General features: G+C 35.9%; 1 protein-coding gene across 1 annotated transcript; it reads right to left on the minus strand.

Moving 5' to 3' along the window:
• Positions 1–1,766: 1,766 nt before the first annotated feature.
• Positions 1,767–16,627, minus strand: LOC140141897 (uncharacterized). Its single transcript, XM_072163773.1, has 11 exons — positions 16,408–16,627; positions 15,285–15,369; positions 12,888–12,949; positions 9,495–10,008; positions 8,398–8,544; positions 7,119–7,186; positions 6,415–6,558; positions 5,692–5,883; positions 5,011–5,163; positions 4,346–4,510; positions 1,767–2,470 (listed from the first exon to the last, which is right to left on the minus strand). Exons 2-11 carry the CDS (start codon positions 15,365–15,367, stop codon positions 1,770–1,772), a joined length of 2,229 nt encoding a protein of 742 aa, XP_072019874.1. The 5' UTR covers positions 15,368–15,369; positions 16,408–16,627; the 3' UTR covers positions 1,767–1,769.
• Positions 16,628–17,181: the final 554 nt, after the last annotated feature.

Genomic DNA, 17,181 nt, shown 5'->3' on the forward strand with positions numbered 1-17,181 from the left:
ACATTAGCGTGATCATTTCTTGCATGATTTATATATTATATTAATTTTTTTCACTTAAAAAGTATCAAATCACAGAATAAAATGTTTGCTTCTTTTACTATATAAAACATACACATTCCTTCCTTAAGAATCACGCAAGCAACGAACAAGCAGACATGTTTTTAATGTTTTAATGTCAAAATTCCGTGCATAATACGGCCCACAAATATCGTTGAAATTCACTACTTTCATTTAATTTCCGACCAAATGTGTTTCTAGTTTTAATGAGCACGACAGTCAATGTTTATGGTATTGAAATAAAAAGTTTGGATTATTATTGGTATAAATCTAAATTTCTTGTTTGAAAACAGTCAAAATATCCATTTTTTGTGTAAAAAATATGCCATATATAAAACATTGTATCTCGCTTATTTTTAGGTCGATTTAACTCGAGTTTTTTGCAATTAATTTATATGACTGTAAAATAAAATTTAGAAACACAAACTGGCCTGGTAGTCTCATACCTAGACAGAACAACCTGTGTTTTGTATCAATCCCAAGCGGGATGACGTCACCACGAGGAACTAAATGGACGCGACTATTCGGCAAACTAGCGTTGCATGATGGGTAATTTCTGGTTCGGTGAACATGAACAAGACTGCACAGTGTCAACGGCGATCGGCCCATAAAAATGATTAAACATTTTACTGCAAATGATTAGCTGAAAAATATGACCCGAGTATAATTTCTCTATTTATACAAAATACCTCTTTACAGCATTAACTCCGTTTGTTGTCTCTGATATCTGTCTTCATTAGTCTTTTTACAAAATAATCTTTTCAGGACATTGACTTTTGTAGTCCCTTTATTTGTAGCTTCTACCATGCTGTCAAAATCTTCATAAAAGTTATTTTTATAGTGTTGTTAGCCCTTCGGTGGTTTTCTTGTTCCAATGCTTGTTTTATATCCACAGCAGGATTCTGGAGGGGAAAAATTAAAAAGATGAGAAACTACACCTAATTTTGATTGAAATGATACTTAACAAGTATTTTTCTTTCCCAGATTAAGAAAAAAATGAGAGTCATTGTTCTATTCACAGACCCTATAAAATCCATAGACCCATATACGTCCTCTATGTTCATTGAACATTGTTCAATCTCCCCTTTGTGGAAACTTTAGCCATGCCAATCTTCAAGATCAGTTTTTCCTTTTACATCAAAACTTTTTCAGCCTTTAAATTATGGGTGTCAATATGCTTTTACCAGTTCAAGATATAGATGGATTGTTGTCCAGGTGCAGTGGTTGTGTTGATGGTACATATTTTTTTAGGATACCCGAAACTCACCACGCACAATATTTGAAAGATCATACTTATTTATTAGCATTTTTTTAAAAATTGCATTAACATTTTAAAAGTAGATGAGTGCCATCTCATTCAGCAATGTTCAAGTACTTGGAAAACAATTTGTTCAGCACCATGAGTACATTCAAGAAAGACTGATATCAGGATTTAATTTTGGTAAATCCCATAATTCATTGCAGTTAGACAGGAGATATCGTCATTTGACGTCATGCCGATGCGAACATCGTTTAGTGAACATTGTTACTGCACATTGCAAGTCGGCGTGATGTGAAATGACGAGATCTCAGGTCGAAACGCAAGAAATTATGGAATTTATCAAAAAGGTCAATTGTGAGGATCTTGTTCTTTAATTTTTTAGCGTATGTTACAATAAAAAGCTATTGCCAATTATCTGTTAGAGTACAAATGTTACCTGTTGATGCTGAGGCTATTGAGCATCCGGTGGTATACTGTACTCCCTCTCCTCCTGACCTGTCTTGACATTCTCATCATCATCACCAGGTGGTTCCAAGATAAAATACTCCCTATCATCCAAACCATTTGCTGCATCAGCAGCGCCATCACTACCCTCATCACCAGAGTTTGGTGGTTCTAACGTAAAATACTCTCTATCATCCAAACCATTTGCTGCATCAGCAGCGCCATCACTATCTCCATCACCAGAGTTTGGTGGCTCCAGTGTGAAATACTCTCTATCATCTGCATCTTCCGTCTTATTGTTCTCATCATTACCATCTGCCTCTTTGTTCTTATTAGTAAACGCTGGTACATCAGTGTATTTCTCTGGATCGGCATAGTCTCCGCTACCCATATCTTCAGGTTTTGGGTTTTTCAAGTCTTGGTAGTGTCCTTGTTCAGATTTGTTCAGAGATTGATAATGACTTTGTTCAGGCTTTTTCAAAGCTTGGTAGGGATCTTGTTCTGGTTTATTGAGGGTTTGATAAGGATCTTGCTCGGGTTTTTTGAGGGCTTGGTAAGGTTCTTCAGGTTTTTTCAGAGATTGGTAGTGTTGTTGTCCAGGTTTTACCTGTGATGATTTCTGTAAGCCCATGTCAGGTTGATGAGTTGATGTGTTATCTTCAGGAAGGATAACTTTGTTGATTGCTTCATACCCAGGATTCTCCACAGCTGACAAAGAACAAAAGCATGGGTTAATTGATACAATTGAATCATTGAATTGATGCAAGAGCATCCTCTTGGTTGGGCTGACGTCACACAAAACCGACCGGGAAAACCAACAAGACTAACATATTCATACACTGCTAAAGGTCCCTTGCAAGGCAAGAGCATTCACTTTGCAAGACATAACATATGCGTGCACTGCTTTTCTCCTCTGACATGCTGATTGTTATAATTATATGCACTATATGGTATTGAGAACTGCGCACCCTCTAGGGATGAGAATGCTCATCTGAAAACAGGCAGATCATCTCATTAATGAGACCTTTGTACATTGGCGTACGCAGGGGGGGTGTTACGGGTGTGAAACACCCCCCTTGGATCTGTCCAAAAAAATTAAAATGGGGGAGAAAAGGCAAAGAAAGAGAGAGAGACACAGAGAGAGGAGAGAGAGGGGGGAGAGAGGGGGGGGGGGAATAGGAAGAGGAGAGGAGGGAGATGAGCAAGGCATATGGGACATATTATTACAATTATCATAGGCCTATATATTCCATAACTACCCCGCCCACACAAATTTATCTCACCCCTAGGCCTATACCCGGTATTGACCGGCACGTACGTAAATGTGTCAATACATGTTAACACCCCGGCCCCACATCATTACACCTTTACCCTGGCAACGTACGTACGTAAAGGTGTTAATTGTTAATCCATTATGATGTTAAAACCAACACCTCTCCACATCACACCCCACACCCTACCCCCGGACCCTACCCCGGCAACATATACGTAAAGGTTTTAATTGTGCAAATTGAGTTCGGGCCCTTTTTTTCTGTTTGAAGCAATGATTTAGGCCTAAATAGTGTAAAAATTTTGCAAATTTTTCGAACTTCTGCAGGAGGCAAAACTCTTGTTCACGAAAGGCTTCATGTACCGTTATTTCACCAATTTTCGGCTTTTTCAAACTAAAATTTTACACACTAATCATGCTAATAGTCCCAAAATGATCCACCAAATCGCTTCAATTAGGTCTTCATTTTGCAAAAGTTTCTTAATTCTGAGAGGGGCCTCAGACACCCCCTGCGTAGTGGATAAACAAGCTGCAGCCATTTTTGATTCTGCTTTCGACATTTACCAATTTGTGTTTAACACAATTTATAGGCCTACAACTGAAGAGAAAACTTGTTCACGAAAGGCTTCATGGACCGTCATTTCACAAATGTTCGGCTTTTTCAATTTAAAATTTTACACACTAATAGTGCCAAAATTGTCCACCAAATCGCTTCAATTAGTCTTCCTTTTCCAAAAGTTTCTAATTCTCAGGGGGCACATCCCCCCTCAGACTCCCCTACGTCGGGCAGGCGCGACGGGATGACCGCTATAAACGTGGCCATTTCTTTATTTTAGTATTTTTATCATCACACCCCCCCTTGAAAAATTCCTGCGTACGCGCATGCCTTTGTATAGTTTTTGATTCATCAGCTTTGTATAGTTTTTGATTTGTTAACTTAAAAGGGCATTTCGTGATCCACAACATCATCCCCCCACTTTTCTCAAAAAAAGTTGAGATTTTTTTACCACTGGAAACCTCTGGCTACATAATGTTTATGTACCAACAAAATTTCTTGCAGATTAATTCGTTTAGCAGATATATCATCAAATTTTAATTTCATTTTGGTATATACCAGAACGAAATTACAACGGTGGCCTATGAAGCAGGGTAATACACATAATCATGCATAACTCGCAAATGCAAAATCGGAATCAACTGAAATTTTGGGAATAAGCTTTTTTCATGGATATCTACTGAAAAATGTCACAAAAAGAGGATGCCAGGATCACATAATCCTCCTTTAATTGTCTCTTTATTGTCAATCTGCTTACCATGGCTTGCTTTTTGGCCTGTTAACGTATTACCACATTTCTCTGGGTCCATGTATACACCACTTCCCATACCATCTGATGAACGTGTACATTTATTAACTGCTAGTTCTGTAGATCCAGGGATGGTTATTTGGCCAATTCCATCATAATTTGGGTTTTCAACAGCTGTGTATGTATAGAGTGAAAAGAAATACATGTAGTAACAAATAAAATGAATATATAATAACATTTGCCCCCCCCCCAGGCCCCCCTGAAATGATTTTTAAACATTTAGACGTAAATTTTTGATTGTTTGTTTTATTTCTTCTTCAGTTGATGTTTTAATGTATCCTCTGTTCTTCCATGAGGCCCAGGGGTCACATTAAAATATTCATCAAAATAATTTAGCAAAATATTTAAATACATAGGATACATAAATATATAAGCATACACAATCATGAACTTAAAACCCATATTTACAATTATGAAATAAATAACAAACACAGCGCATTAAATTTAAATACATATTTGTAAAATATTGGGAAAATAAAATAGCTAATTTATATTTTTATAGTATTTTATACTATATTATATGAACTTATACATATATTTTGAGACAGATGTAGCAAATCTGTACATTTTGATTTTTTAAAACTTTAGTCTTCAATAAGAGAGATGAAATTCACCTGTCTGAGGAGTGCCTTGATTGCCTGTATATTTCTCTGGATCCATGTACTCTGCTTCTCCCATATCTGTATTGGATGGTCTTTTTATGGACTGATATGCTGATTGTATTGGTACATTACTTGACAGGATCGTATCCTCATAGCCAGGATATGCTGAAAGGATTATGTAAAACCATTAGCTGGAAAAACCTCAGTTGTAAATTGATTATTGTAACCTAGGTTTTTTATTCATTTTTTAAAGACTTATATCAAATGTACATTGCATATACGTATAGTTCTTCAGCACAACCCTGTCAAAAAAAAAAGCGCAGTGATTTTTAGTGCACCAGGCACAGGCACAACGCCTAGATGTTGATCCACAAGCCTCAGCACACTTTACAGGTTGTTGCTGACCACTACAGCATCACATCATTCGGCACCGCCAGGGTTTGAACCTGCAATTTCTCACACCATAGTCGAATGCCTTATCAATTAAGCTAACTTGACTGCCTGCCTGTACCCTCATTTCCATTAAGGACCCCCCGGGCAATTATCAACAACCTCACCTTCCTTATACCTTCACCCAATTTGGATCAGAGTCTGTATAGGCATTTCTGCCCCAGCAATATTACCAATGATGAATTTTCAATTCACAGACTGGATTTTTCACATAAATTTATAATAAAACAGGCAAACTCTTACATCTACTCTGTTTGACTGGAGCATGTCCATCTTTAGACATCCCAAGTGGTTCTGTGTATCCATCACTTTTTTTCTTCAGTGATTGGTAAGCAGAAGATATGGGCTGGATTGTGTCCGCATATTCAGCCTCTATATTTGGGGGACCCGTGATGACCAGCCTATTGAGATCATCATAACCAGAATTCCTTGGACCTGTGTTAAAATGGTAATTATTTATTGGTAATTAGCTGATTTGAGAATGATTGTTTCAGTATATCAGATGCTGATGGGTACCCTTGATAATGAGTGTGTTGCAGCACTTGGCATATTGGTTGAGTGGGGCTGGTGTTATTAAGCGGCATCTTTGGTACTGTTCATTTGTAAATGAACTATGAGAGTACTCCCTCTATTAGATGATCGAGACATTAAACGATCAATCTTGTTGGAAATAATGAAAGGAGACGCATTCCTTTAGTAGGTACCCTACTTTTTCTTGAAACTGAATGTGATATACATGTATATACAGATGTTATTTTATGTACACAGGACTGATAAATAAATGGGATAAATAGTTGCACTAAAATGATTCTGATGCATTTCAGTGGTAGCAAGAGAGTTTTTGATGTGTGCTATATATAAGTATTTCTAATATTTCAATTTTAAAATGCATGATTTACAAGTCTAAAGCTTGATTACTGGTAGTTACTTGATACAGTTTTAAGCTTGATCATTTGAAGCACTTACTTGGTACTTGTGGTTTGTTTTCACATTGCTGGGGATCCATGTAGATTCCAGCACCCATGTGTCCATTGGGTGAGACATCTGCATAAGCTGGTTCTCCTGATGCAATTGGCAGATCTTTGTCACTGGTGTTGTAACCATGATTCACTAAACCAGATAACAATCAAGAACTTGCAATTAGGTCTATGTTGTACCATACATATTTTGAGAAGGCATAGCAATATGATCAAAATATGGATTTGGGCTGTTCTTATATTTAGATATTCAATTCTAAGCGGCAGTGATGTATTTGTGGTTTTGAAACTCGGATAAGCTGTGTATAAACACAAGAAAATACTAATTCTAGTAATAGCCTCTAAATCTTGATGTTCATCAGTTTTGGTACTAGCTTTTAAGTGCGGCTTTTAAGGGCCATACAGAAGTGCAGATTAAAATTAGCAAAATGCTAAACGTAATATACTTCTATTTTACGTGTACTACATATGTACCAAGTTTCAGCTAGATAGTCCTTATAGTTACATGGCAAATTAACTTTGCATAATTTTGAGTATGTAATTTACATCTTTGGCCTCGCTTTCAGTTTTCTGCTTCGCTAACTCCAGCCTAATTGGAGCTAGCAGAGCCAAATGCCGCCAACGGCAGTGAAGTGGTCAATTACGAAAAATGTGTAGACATGAAATAATTATAGCAGTTGATGTCAAACTTACGATTCGTAACTGTTTTTGCTCCAGTGTATGTGTTGGCATCAATGTCAGCATATGTTTCAGATGGAGCTCTGTAAAAACATGAGAAACAAAACAGTTTTTAATTATTTCCAAAAAAATATAAAGTTTGATCAATTCAATTATCTGTAATCCAGAGATGTTCATGATTATTATTTGATAACATAAAGAATTCATCTAATCAAGACCAGTCAAAACTTGTGTTTTTCTGAACGTTTCATCAACCATCGGTTGACTTCATCAGCAGTGTTGCTGTTTTGAAGTGCTGTGTGATATTGAACCGACAATTCTAGAAGTTGGAGCAGCATCAAACCCTGTGAAGTCAACCGGTGGTTGATGAAAGTTTTGACTGGTCTTGATCAGCTGAAATTATTTATTATGTTATGGATAATCTATAGACCTGATGAATTTATTGAAGGACTTATGATTTCTGGTTGCAGCTCAAAATCATGTCAGTGAAAGAATGTTGTAAGTTTGGGCAAAATTCAGTTTAAAATGGATTATGAAAATATAGGTAAACACTGTAAACCATTTTCAAGTCATAGAAGCAATTAATTAACTAAGTAATTAAAAAGTTTTAAAAAACAAATAAGTAAAGAAACTGAAGCACAAAAATGCTTCTCCTGTCATATGATCCTGCACTAACACAACAAAATGCTATACCTCGGAAGGAAGAGAAAATAAATTAACAAAAGGAAGGGAAAGAAAGATTAAAAAAACAAACAAGTAATATTAAACTTATGAAGAATCATATTTCACTTGCCTGATTTGTAACTTATTTTCTGTATCATGTTAATAGATTTGTCCTACCAGAAAGTTACAAATTTTCTCAATTTTTCTTTTATCTTTGTTAGGCAACTGGTGCTACTGTGAAGTTTGTTGTGCTTCAAATGTAGCTTGACATAATTAGGCCGAAAGCAAATTGAGTCCAACAGCATTGTGTGGAATACATGGAGTGTTCAGTACACCCATGTAATTATACCACAGATATTGGAACACAATCAATACACTCCTGTCATTTTACTAATGTTTGCAATGGCATAAGGTAATCATCCGGGGATCAATCGGGTCTAATTGGGGGGGGGATGGGGACAAGCCATTTATCAGCAATTTTCCTTTGGGATTTTCTAAATTTTGCAATTGATAGAGGGGGCATGTACCCCTTACAACGCTATGTCACTGAATGTATGCTCTGATTGGTGCTCACTAGTAAGAGTGTATGAATGCTGCTTGAACATCTATTTCAATTAAGAATTAAAATTACCTTTTTCTTGATTTGTCTTCTTTATCAGCTTTATTCGTTATCTTTTGCAGAATTCCACGCTTATGGCAATAAAATAGTAAAACTGCTGCTGCGGCAAGTATTATACACATTGCAATGCCAATGCCAGCTCCCATGCCATTGGATTGCCTGCATGATAAAAAAACAAAAACAAAATTATATTATTGTTTTCATGGTTATATGGTGTAGCTGCTCCTATTGTGAGATTAGGCCAAACAAATGGTTGTCTTGCCCTCAAGTGGGAAAAATGGAAAGTTGGGTTGGTCGGTCAGATTTCTTTTTTTTTTCTTTTTTTTTTTTTTTAAACCTTCAGTTTTTAAAAATCCCCTCAAATATTAAATAATGCTTCTTCAATTAGGGGACATTTGTCAATTTTGACGTCTGGATACTTGTTAGACATGTCAGATAATCAATTTAAGACTAGTCTTTCAATCAAATATTAATTTTAAGTGAAAAAATATTGTAAAAATCTGTAATTAAATTCAAAAAAAAAAAAAGCTACCCAGATTTTTCAGGATTTAGGGTCGGTCAATTGAGGGCAACACAACAAATTTTTATTTGGCCTTGAACACCTTTGTTTCCGCTAAGAGATCTGGTGTGCGATTGGCACAGGACTCGCCAAAATTAGCACATACCGTATTGTCTGTAATAAACGTCTCAGGGGCGTTGCATTTTTCCCAAAGGGGGCATTTATTGGAAGTGAAGTGTCAGTGAAAAAATAAAATGTGATAAAATAAAAATCGGGTTCAATTTCCCAATGGTGCTCATGTAGAAAGGAGGGATTTACGCCTATACTAATACTACTACCAAGGCGTCACCCACGGAATAAAGTGGTAAATGGCATTTTCTGGTGCACCAGAATGTAATACAAATTTGGCGATATTTTTGTCAAACGAATTAATCTTGCTTATGGAGTCATTTTGCTTACAGATGAAAATTTGTTTAGGGGTATTTGAAAAACAAAAAAATTATGAATGTGTGTGCATACTGATATCAGAGTTCTGTCCTTCTTCTCCACCTGGGACCATATAACTCTTAAACATGTGGCAAACAAATTGTTAAGATATATGTATACATACGCTGAAGAATCTTCAGGTGCTGCATTATTCAAAGTAGTTCCACTGGCCATTTGACTGCCATGGGTTTGAGTTGTGATTCTGGTTGTGATGGAACTAGAAGAGGTGGAACCTGACACCTTTTGACTCTCTGAAGGATTAGTCTTGGAAGTAGTTATTTTGTTATCTTCTGTGCTTTTAGATGGTGTAACAGTACCAGTTTGTGACTTTGAAGTTGTGGTTTCAAGTGATGTTGTAGTATCAGGCAGATTGGTTGTTAGAACAGAGGTACAATTACAGAATACTTTGTAACAACAAACATCATCTGGGCGACAGGTATAATCCCTGTCGCATTTTCCTCTAGCATGATGAAGTTCAATTTCACATGAAATATTAGCTGCATTTTTTCTGCAGCAGTTCCAATTGTGCCTGCAATCAGACAGTTGCATGATGCTGCAGTCATTTGAGATTGGGAATGTACATTCTGGATCTCGATATCGTCTGTTCGGCATCCTATTTAAGGTTGGGACAAACATCGCTGTAAAAAGGAGAAGAAAATACTGATATTAACATTGTGACTCCTACACTACTATTTATTTAAATTTCCTACTCAGCAGTATCCCTCCTCCCCCCAAAAAAACCCCACCCCACCACATAGATCAAATACTCAGGACAGGATGGATTGGGATAGCCAGTAGTAAACACCCTTCTCTTTTTGAAACCGACTGCAATTACATGTACAGTTATGGCTTTCTGTACACAGGACTAAAAGCTGATTGTACCCTTCAAAGGATGGAGTACTCTCTTGGTTCACATTGCCAACTCTAAATGCACCATGGACAGACAAGAAGTCTGAATTTAATATATAGATGCTACCAGTTAAGATTGGTCTGAACCATGGCATGTTTTTAAAATGCTGAATTCCAATTTTCTTGAATTCTATATTCATTAGTCTGTGTACTTTAAGTTTGAACTGAAAAATTTTAGGTTTTTAATTTTTTTACCAATTTTCTATTATTTTAAAATATGGTATTTCACACTTTTCCATCTGATATCGTCCACATGGTCAATGGCGGGAAATTTTGCCAATCTCGTTGCTATAACAAGTGTGTATTTTTGCCTCACGCAACAAGCCGAGGTGCGCTTCACCCTGATAGTGTATCTCGCGCGGAGCCTCACAACAAAACATGATCGAAAACATTGCCGGCCAGGAATTTCATATGGCTTGATGAACAATTATTCCTCTTTTTCGTGGAAAATATAGCTTGGATTTTCGTAAAACATGCGCAGAAGTTGTATCTTAATTGCGAATACCAGCTGCGTGAATTGCAGGATTCAAGATGATCACATTTGAAACATGGGTTGCAGGGATGCAAATTGTGCGGGAGCGGGGAGCACCGCTCCTAGGAAATGAGAGTCAAAATTGAGGAAATAATGCCATGGGAAGAAAAAAGAAAGAGAGGAAAAAGGAGGGAGAGAAAAGAAAAGAGAAGAGGAAAAGGGAAAAGAGGAAATAAAAAGAAGAAAAGTGAGGTACAAGATAATAGGGGATGGCTGTGAGGAAGTGAAGCTACTGAATGGAAGAGAGGAAATCTTTAAAGACACTGGTTGTGTAAAATTTGGAGGAATTCACATTATTGTTCAAGAAATAAGAGCAAAAAAGAGGAAGGTGTTAGTGTTAGAATATGGAAATGGGATATGAGAAAAGTTACAATTCATTACCATAGGATGTATTCAAAGTAATTTAACAGGAAAAAAAGAAGTCGGATGAAGACGGGTGGAAACAGGGCTCATATCTGAGGAAATTTAGAGAGGCGGCAATCCTACCTGAGGAAATTTATAGAGAGGCAGCATGCAGCAATGAGGATTTTCTGGGAACAAAAGTCATGAAGGAATTCAGTGTACTTAGTATCAATACTAATGCCACTGAGAAGAGGACAAACTGGAAAATATTGAGGAAATTTAAAAAGAAGAACCATATGAAGCACTTAACAAGTTCTGCTCCTCTGATAAAAATGAAAGAGGAAATGGGGGGGGGGTAAAGGAAAATAAAAGGGGAAAGGAGCCGCTGTCCTACCAAAATTTACCCCAAACTAGTGTAAAATACCAAATTTTTGCGCGCTACGCGAGCACATTGTCATCGTAAAGCATTTTTTGGAAACTCAAAAACCTAACATACAGTCGCTCTAAAAATTCACGCTATGTTAATATTCTCATCTTTTGAAGTGTAGAATAAAGCTATTTTATGCATGGTATGATTGAGGAAATCTTGAGTCTAAAAACCTTGCTCCTGAGGAAGAAATCACTATTTGCACCCCTGATGGGTTGTTTTAATTGCTGTCTACTGTCACTTTTGATACAAAACAGCGATTTTAAATGTGTTCATTTTCGTGCATGTTTTCACTTTTTGGTTAAAGCTAACAGATTCATTATAGAAAATAAAGGTAAGATTTTGATCTTATCGTGCACAGCTTCTTTTCCTCTAGGAGCTGTTTTTTCATTTTTTTAAATTTCCATCAAAAACAAAAAAATACACCAGTATTGCCTAAATTAGGCTGAAACTGTCAAATTTCAACCATTTTTATCGAGTATTTCTAAAAGATGGTCAAAACTCAAAAAATTAAAAAAACAGATCCTAGATTTTCATACCTAGTTTTTGAAAATCAACAAGAAAAAAATTTAGCCTAAAAACACCATGTTTTGGGCCAAAATAGGGCACAAAAATTGTGCAATCTTGCGAGCTTTGTGCGCACTGGCCTGTTATATAGCAAAATTCAGCTTCAATTGGGGGCTAAAATAGCTAGTCTAAAATTGAAATTTTTTCGCGCACTTCACACGCAAATGTTCTAGTGGAATCTAAAATTTTTGCCACTTGAGTGCACATGCCTTCCTCACGGTGCGTTTGGGGGCCTCCAAATTTTGGCCTGGCCCAGGGCCCCCAAAAGGTAAATCCAGCCCTGTATATAAAGGGTATAAAACATTTTCATAACATCCAAAAACATTTTTTTAAAACTTACTGCAATATATTCTAACAATATGTAAGTGTTGACAAAATATTTGGCAAAATATGTTTGAAATTTTTTTTTTACAAGAACATTTTAAAAACATTTCAAAAAATGTTTGCCAAAAATATGTTACAATAATGTTAACAATGTTTTTGTAGTGTGTTTTGATGCAAAACAGTTTAAAGTTTTCATGCCCTTTATAAAACCCAACATTTAATGTTATTGAAGCATTTTTACCAAACCAAAATCCAAAATATAACCTGTTAACATGTTTTGTGTTTGCTGGGATGCTATCCTAGAAAACATCAACAACAAAGAATTGATGAGTTCAAAGTGTGTAAATTTTAGCAGTGCAAGTAGATTATGAATATCTACTTCAAGGCAAAATTAGATATTTGCAATGTTTTCATACCTGGATCAGCTGTGTATTCCGCACATCCATCAGTTACAGATGTTCTCCTACACTCACAGTAACTGCAACAAAATTATTGCACATTATGATTATAAATTACTTATGGCCCCTAAATTTTGTTATCATGGTTACAGGTCTACCAATGAATTGGGTATCACATTTTAAATATCATTGTAAGATATTAAAAAGTTGTTTGAATAATATTGACAGCATTTTGCAGGATGTATTTTTCCTTCTTTTATGTAGACTGGCCCCAGTCTCGGTTCAGTTCCATCACTGGATAATGTAACAATAAATAATTACATAATGCCCTATTCCTGTAACCCCCCCCCTTAGTTTTCTCAATGCCAAAAACCCATTCCTCTTCATCCACAAATCGATGCCACTGATTACACACACAGTCAGTGCAGCAATATAGGAACATACTCGTATTATTATTGAACGGAAAGTCCATTGAGCGCTGAATCTCGACTGGTCCAATCTGTTTGAGATCTCCTTCCAAATAATCGCTCAACGAAGCCCGGTGATTCTGATGCCAATTACGAAAGCTCCGCCCCAGTTTCAATTCAAATATGGTAGCACAAAGCTATGCCACGGGATGTGACGCAAGATCGGATGGGACACTTATCAACAACTGAGAGGTATTGAGCTCAAGTGGCACGCGTCTGATAGACCCATGGTACGCGCAATAATAAAAGGTGTATATTATTGCGTGCGGTTTGCAAATGTTTGCACATTATTTAGCTAGGGACGCCTTTTCAAATATCCCCGCGCTGCCAAGCTGCGTTGATTGGTCGGATACAATATTGTTGTTTTAGTCGCTTACACAAACGTTAATATATTGAAAACATGGACGTGGTATATAGAAAGATTGCGTGACTCCAAATCGGTAAAAGTGAATTCCCACAAAGTACTGGGAACTGGAAGGCAGATTGCTTACAGACTGGTAGGGTCCATGTATTGGGTTGATTTTTAATGCTATGTAATCTACATTACCAGTCGTTCTCCATGGACCCGAGGGAGGGTCTATCTTTTATGTGGATGATTCCCAAAGGTATATTCAGCAGATTTAGACAAAGCTGTATATCACCAAGCTGGTAAACCATCAAACAACAAAATGTAATGTTTAAGACAATCAACCATTCCAGGTGTACAACAACTTAGATGAAACAATGTGGTGTGCGCAGGTTTTCAAAAGTGGGGAGGGGGAGGCAGGGTGCATTTACTCCGACTGACTGACAAAAGTGGGTGGGCTGTGATCCTGGGCACCCCACCCCTTTTGTCCACCCCATTGCTAGGCTATATAGGTGGGTTTTTTTCGCCAGCTGACAGCTGGCTATCTAATTCGGAGATTGTCTTTGTTTGCTAAAGAGATTACGGGTACTAGCATTGGTTTGAATTACTTTTTATGAACTTTTTATGGTGAAAATATATGTAAGGCCTGTTATTCGATTTGTAAGAAAAAGAAAGTATGTTTTGCCATTTCAACGAATGAAAACGAGTGAGAATTTCAAAAGTTATGGTTTGAAGGAAATATGACATTAAAAGTTATATGTCAGGCCTATAATAGTTTCCACAGCATATCAACGAAAGAAAATTATAGTATCCTTGTTATCAGGCGTTCTTAGATTTACATTTGCAGACCTCCTGGAGATCAGCACAGCACGAAATGTGAGTGTATTGATAACATGATTAAAACCTTTATGGACGTAAAAGTAAAGTAAAAAATATAAATATGGACATTTATATTATTTTTATGGATAAAAATGACTCAAAATGTCATTTATGAAATAATTGATATCTTAAACATCAGTTTTGTTTTTTCAACGGGAAAATTTCGATGCAATTTCAGGGCCTATTTTTGATATGGGTATAATTTATATACATGTAGGCCTATTGAACAATATCAGTCTTTATACATTTTATAATAAATTGCGAATTAATATAAAAAGTAATATAAAATTAATGTGCATGTATAAGGCAAGTAGGATGGCAGTTTTTAGCCAATTAACTAAAAACTGCAGTGTATTTCTTAATATTAATAATGAGCTAAGGGTAGCCTAAAGGCAGAAAAGACAAAAAGACAGAACAATTTGGAGTAATGAATTAAAGGGTTGACAGGAAGTTATAGGAGTTAATGTTTGGTTTGCTGTTTCTGTGTGCATGTTCTCATCATTGATGGTTTGGTGGACTGTCATGAAACATGATGGATCCTAAAAAAGAGTGATCCTAAACGTGCTAAAAATGCCTTCCACCCAAACTAATTACAAGACCTCTTCTGCATTGAAGCTGGCTTTCCCTTTTAAAGGGAATTTTTATTAATTTCTTCTATCAGACATAGCCATAGTTAGAGCATTGAATTGGTGTTTTATTACAATAATAATGTCAAGTACTTACCAGTAATTACCTAGTGATCCTCCAGATAGTATTAGTGTTATTATCAACTGCAGTACAGATTTCCATTTCCAGTCCATTTTCATACCTGTAATACAATTTTAATAAGTACAAAATAACAATTCACAAGCTAAAATGTCAGATATTGGTTGATCAAGTTTGGCTGCACAGACATACTAAAGCCATATTATAACATTTGCTGAGGAGAACGCCCTCAATATTTTTTCAAAATTCTGTTTTTACATGATTATATTGTACTTTATTTAACTAACATACCCTGCAAAAATCAAGACTATAGGTGCTGTAGTTTTGTTAAAAACCGAGATTTTGAATAAAATGCTGGAACCGTTGTTTTATTATTACGATGGAAATATTAGTCGAACGCATACACGATGTTCATAACACATGGCGTGCGGGACGGATATACACATCAAAAGATAGTACCGTAACACAACCGACGGCGTGATGCACATTGGCGACATTGGCGCTGGTAGTAAATTCCAATTGTCTTTGCTTTACCTCAGTTGTTCGGCTCAAAATTAAAAGGAGACATATCTGATAATAAAAACTAACATTTTATGGCAAAGAAATACTAATCTATTTTTTAATGGAAATGTTATAATATGGCTTTAATTTGTAATTATGTGGTATCTTGTTAGTTAGTTGGTTGGTTAGTTAGTTAATTAGTTAGTTAGTTAGTTAGTTAGTTAGTTAGTTAGTTAGTTAGTTAGTTAGTTAGTTAGTTAGTTAGTTAGTTACACAACTTCTTTTTTGGGGGGTGGGGGTGGGGGGCAAAGTGGTCTTTCAAAATGACAAATCATATTTTTCTTGTTTGCTTCAATGTCTTTGAATAAACATACTTTTAATTTTTTTCAAAACAATGTACAGGCTTAAATTATCCATCAAAATTGAAAAGAAATAGCAGTTCATATGACGGAACACTCAATAGTAATGTTCCTATTATTTTTATGGGACACCAAGATTTACATGTGGAACCTATTTTTACCAAACCTCTCATGTTAATAAAATATATCATTGTTTATGAAAAGTGGGTTTTATTGTCAAAATGCAAGTCCCTTTATGAATTCTCTGCATGCAGCCTTTTTTACTATTAACTAACACTCACCTTTGAGTATTTCACATTGTAGAACTCCTCAAAACTGTTGAAGAAAATAATGGCAGAGGAAACAAACAAATCTACATGCTGATTATATCAATCCTGTTGTCTTTCATTTCTTCCTACACAATTGGAGACTTCCTAGAATCCTGGTACCCAAATGTGCAGTAATTTCCGTGTTTATACAAGTCAGAATTCAATAGACAGTGGTGTTATACAAAAAACAGCAAAGCAACTCATCCTATGGGGTTCAGTTGATCAGGTTCAATAACTCCACACAAATTGCACAAATATTGTTAGAACTTGTCCCAGAAATAAGTGATTGTTATTGCAATTTGACTGTGTATAGTGTCGGCAATCATAAAAATCAAGTTAAAAAGAGTCACCTTTTTATAATTCTAGATATCCCATGGTTGAATGCACTTGAATGTATTTCTATTGCTATTGAAACTCACATGATTCGATTTCAAGTATTTTCTATGAATAAACAACTTGAACTCTATGTATTCAATGAGGTAACAGTAAAATTGTATTAAAGGGAAAAGTTATAATTTTATTTATTTGTTTGTGCTGGTTATGGCAAATTAAACTTGATTCCAATAAAAAGATCTATTAAATTTGAATTTTATTCAAAAGAAAAGCTGACAAGTTTCACAAACATATTTTGTGCTCAAAGGCATTCTCAGTGATCTTCATGAAAGAAAGCATAAAAATATTGAATAAATGGGGTCTTAAAGGAGGTTTTTTTGATCCTAGCATCCTCTTTTTATGACATTTTTCAGT

The sequence above is a fragment of the Amphiura filiformis genome, chromosome 20, assembly GCF_039555335.1.
Source record: "Amphiura filiformis chromosome 20, Afil_fr2py, whole genome shotgun sequence".
NCBI classification, from domain to species: domain Eukaryota; kingdom Metazoa; phylum Echinodermata; class Ophiuroidea; order Amphilepidida; family Amphiuridae; genus Amphiura; species Amphiura filiformis.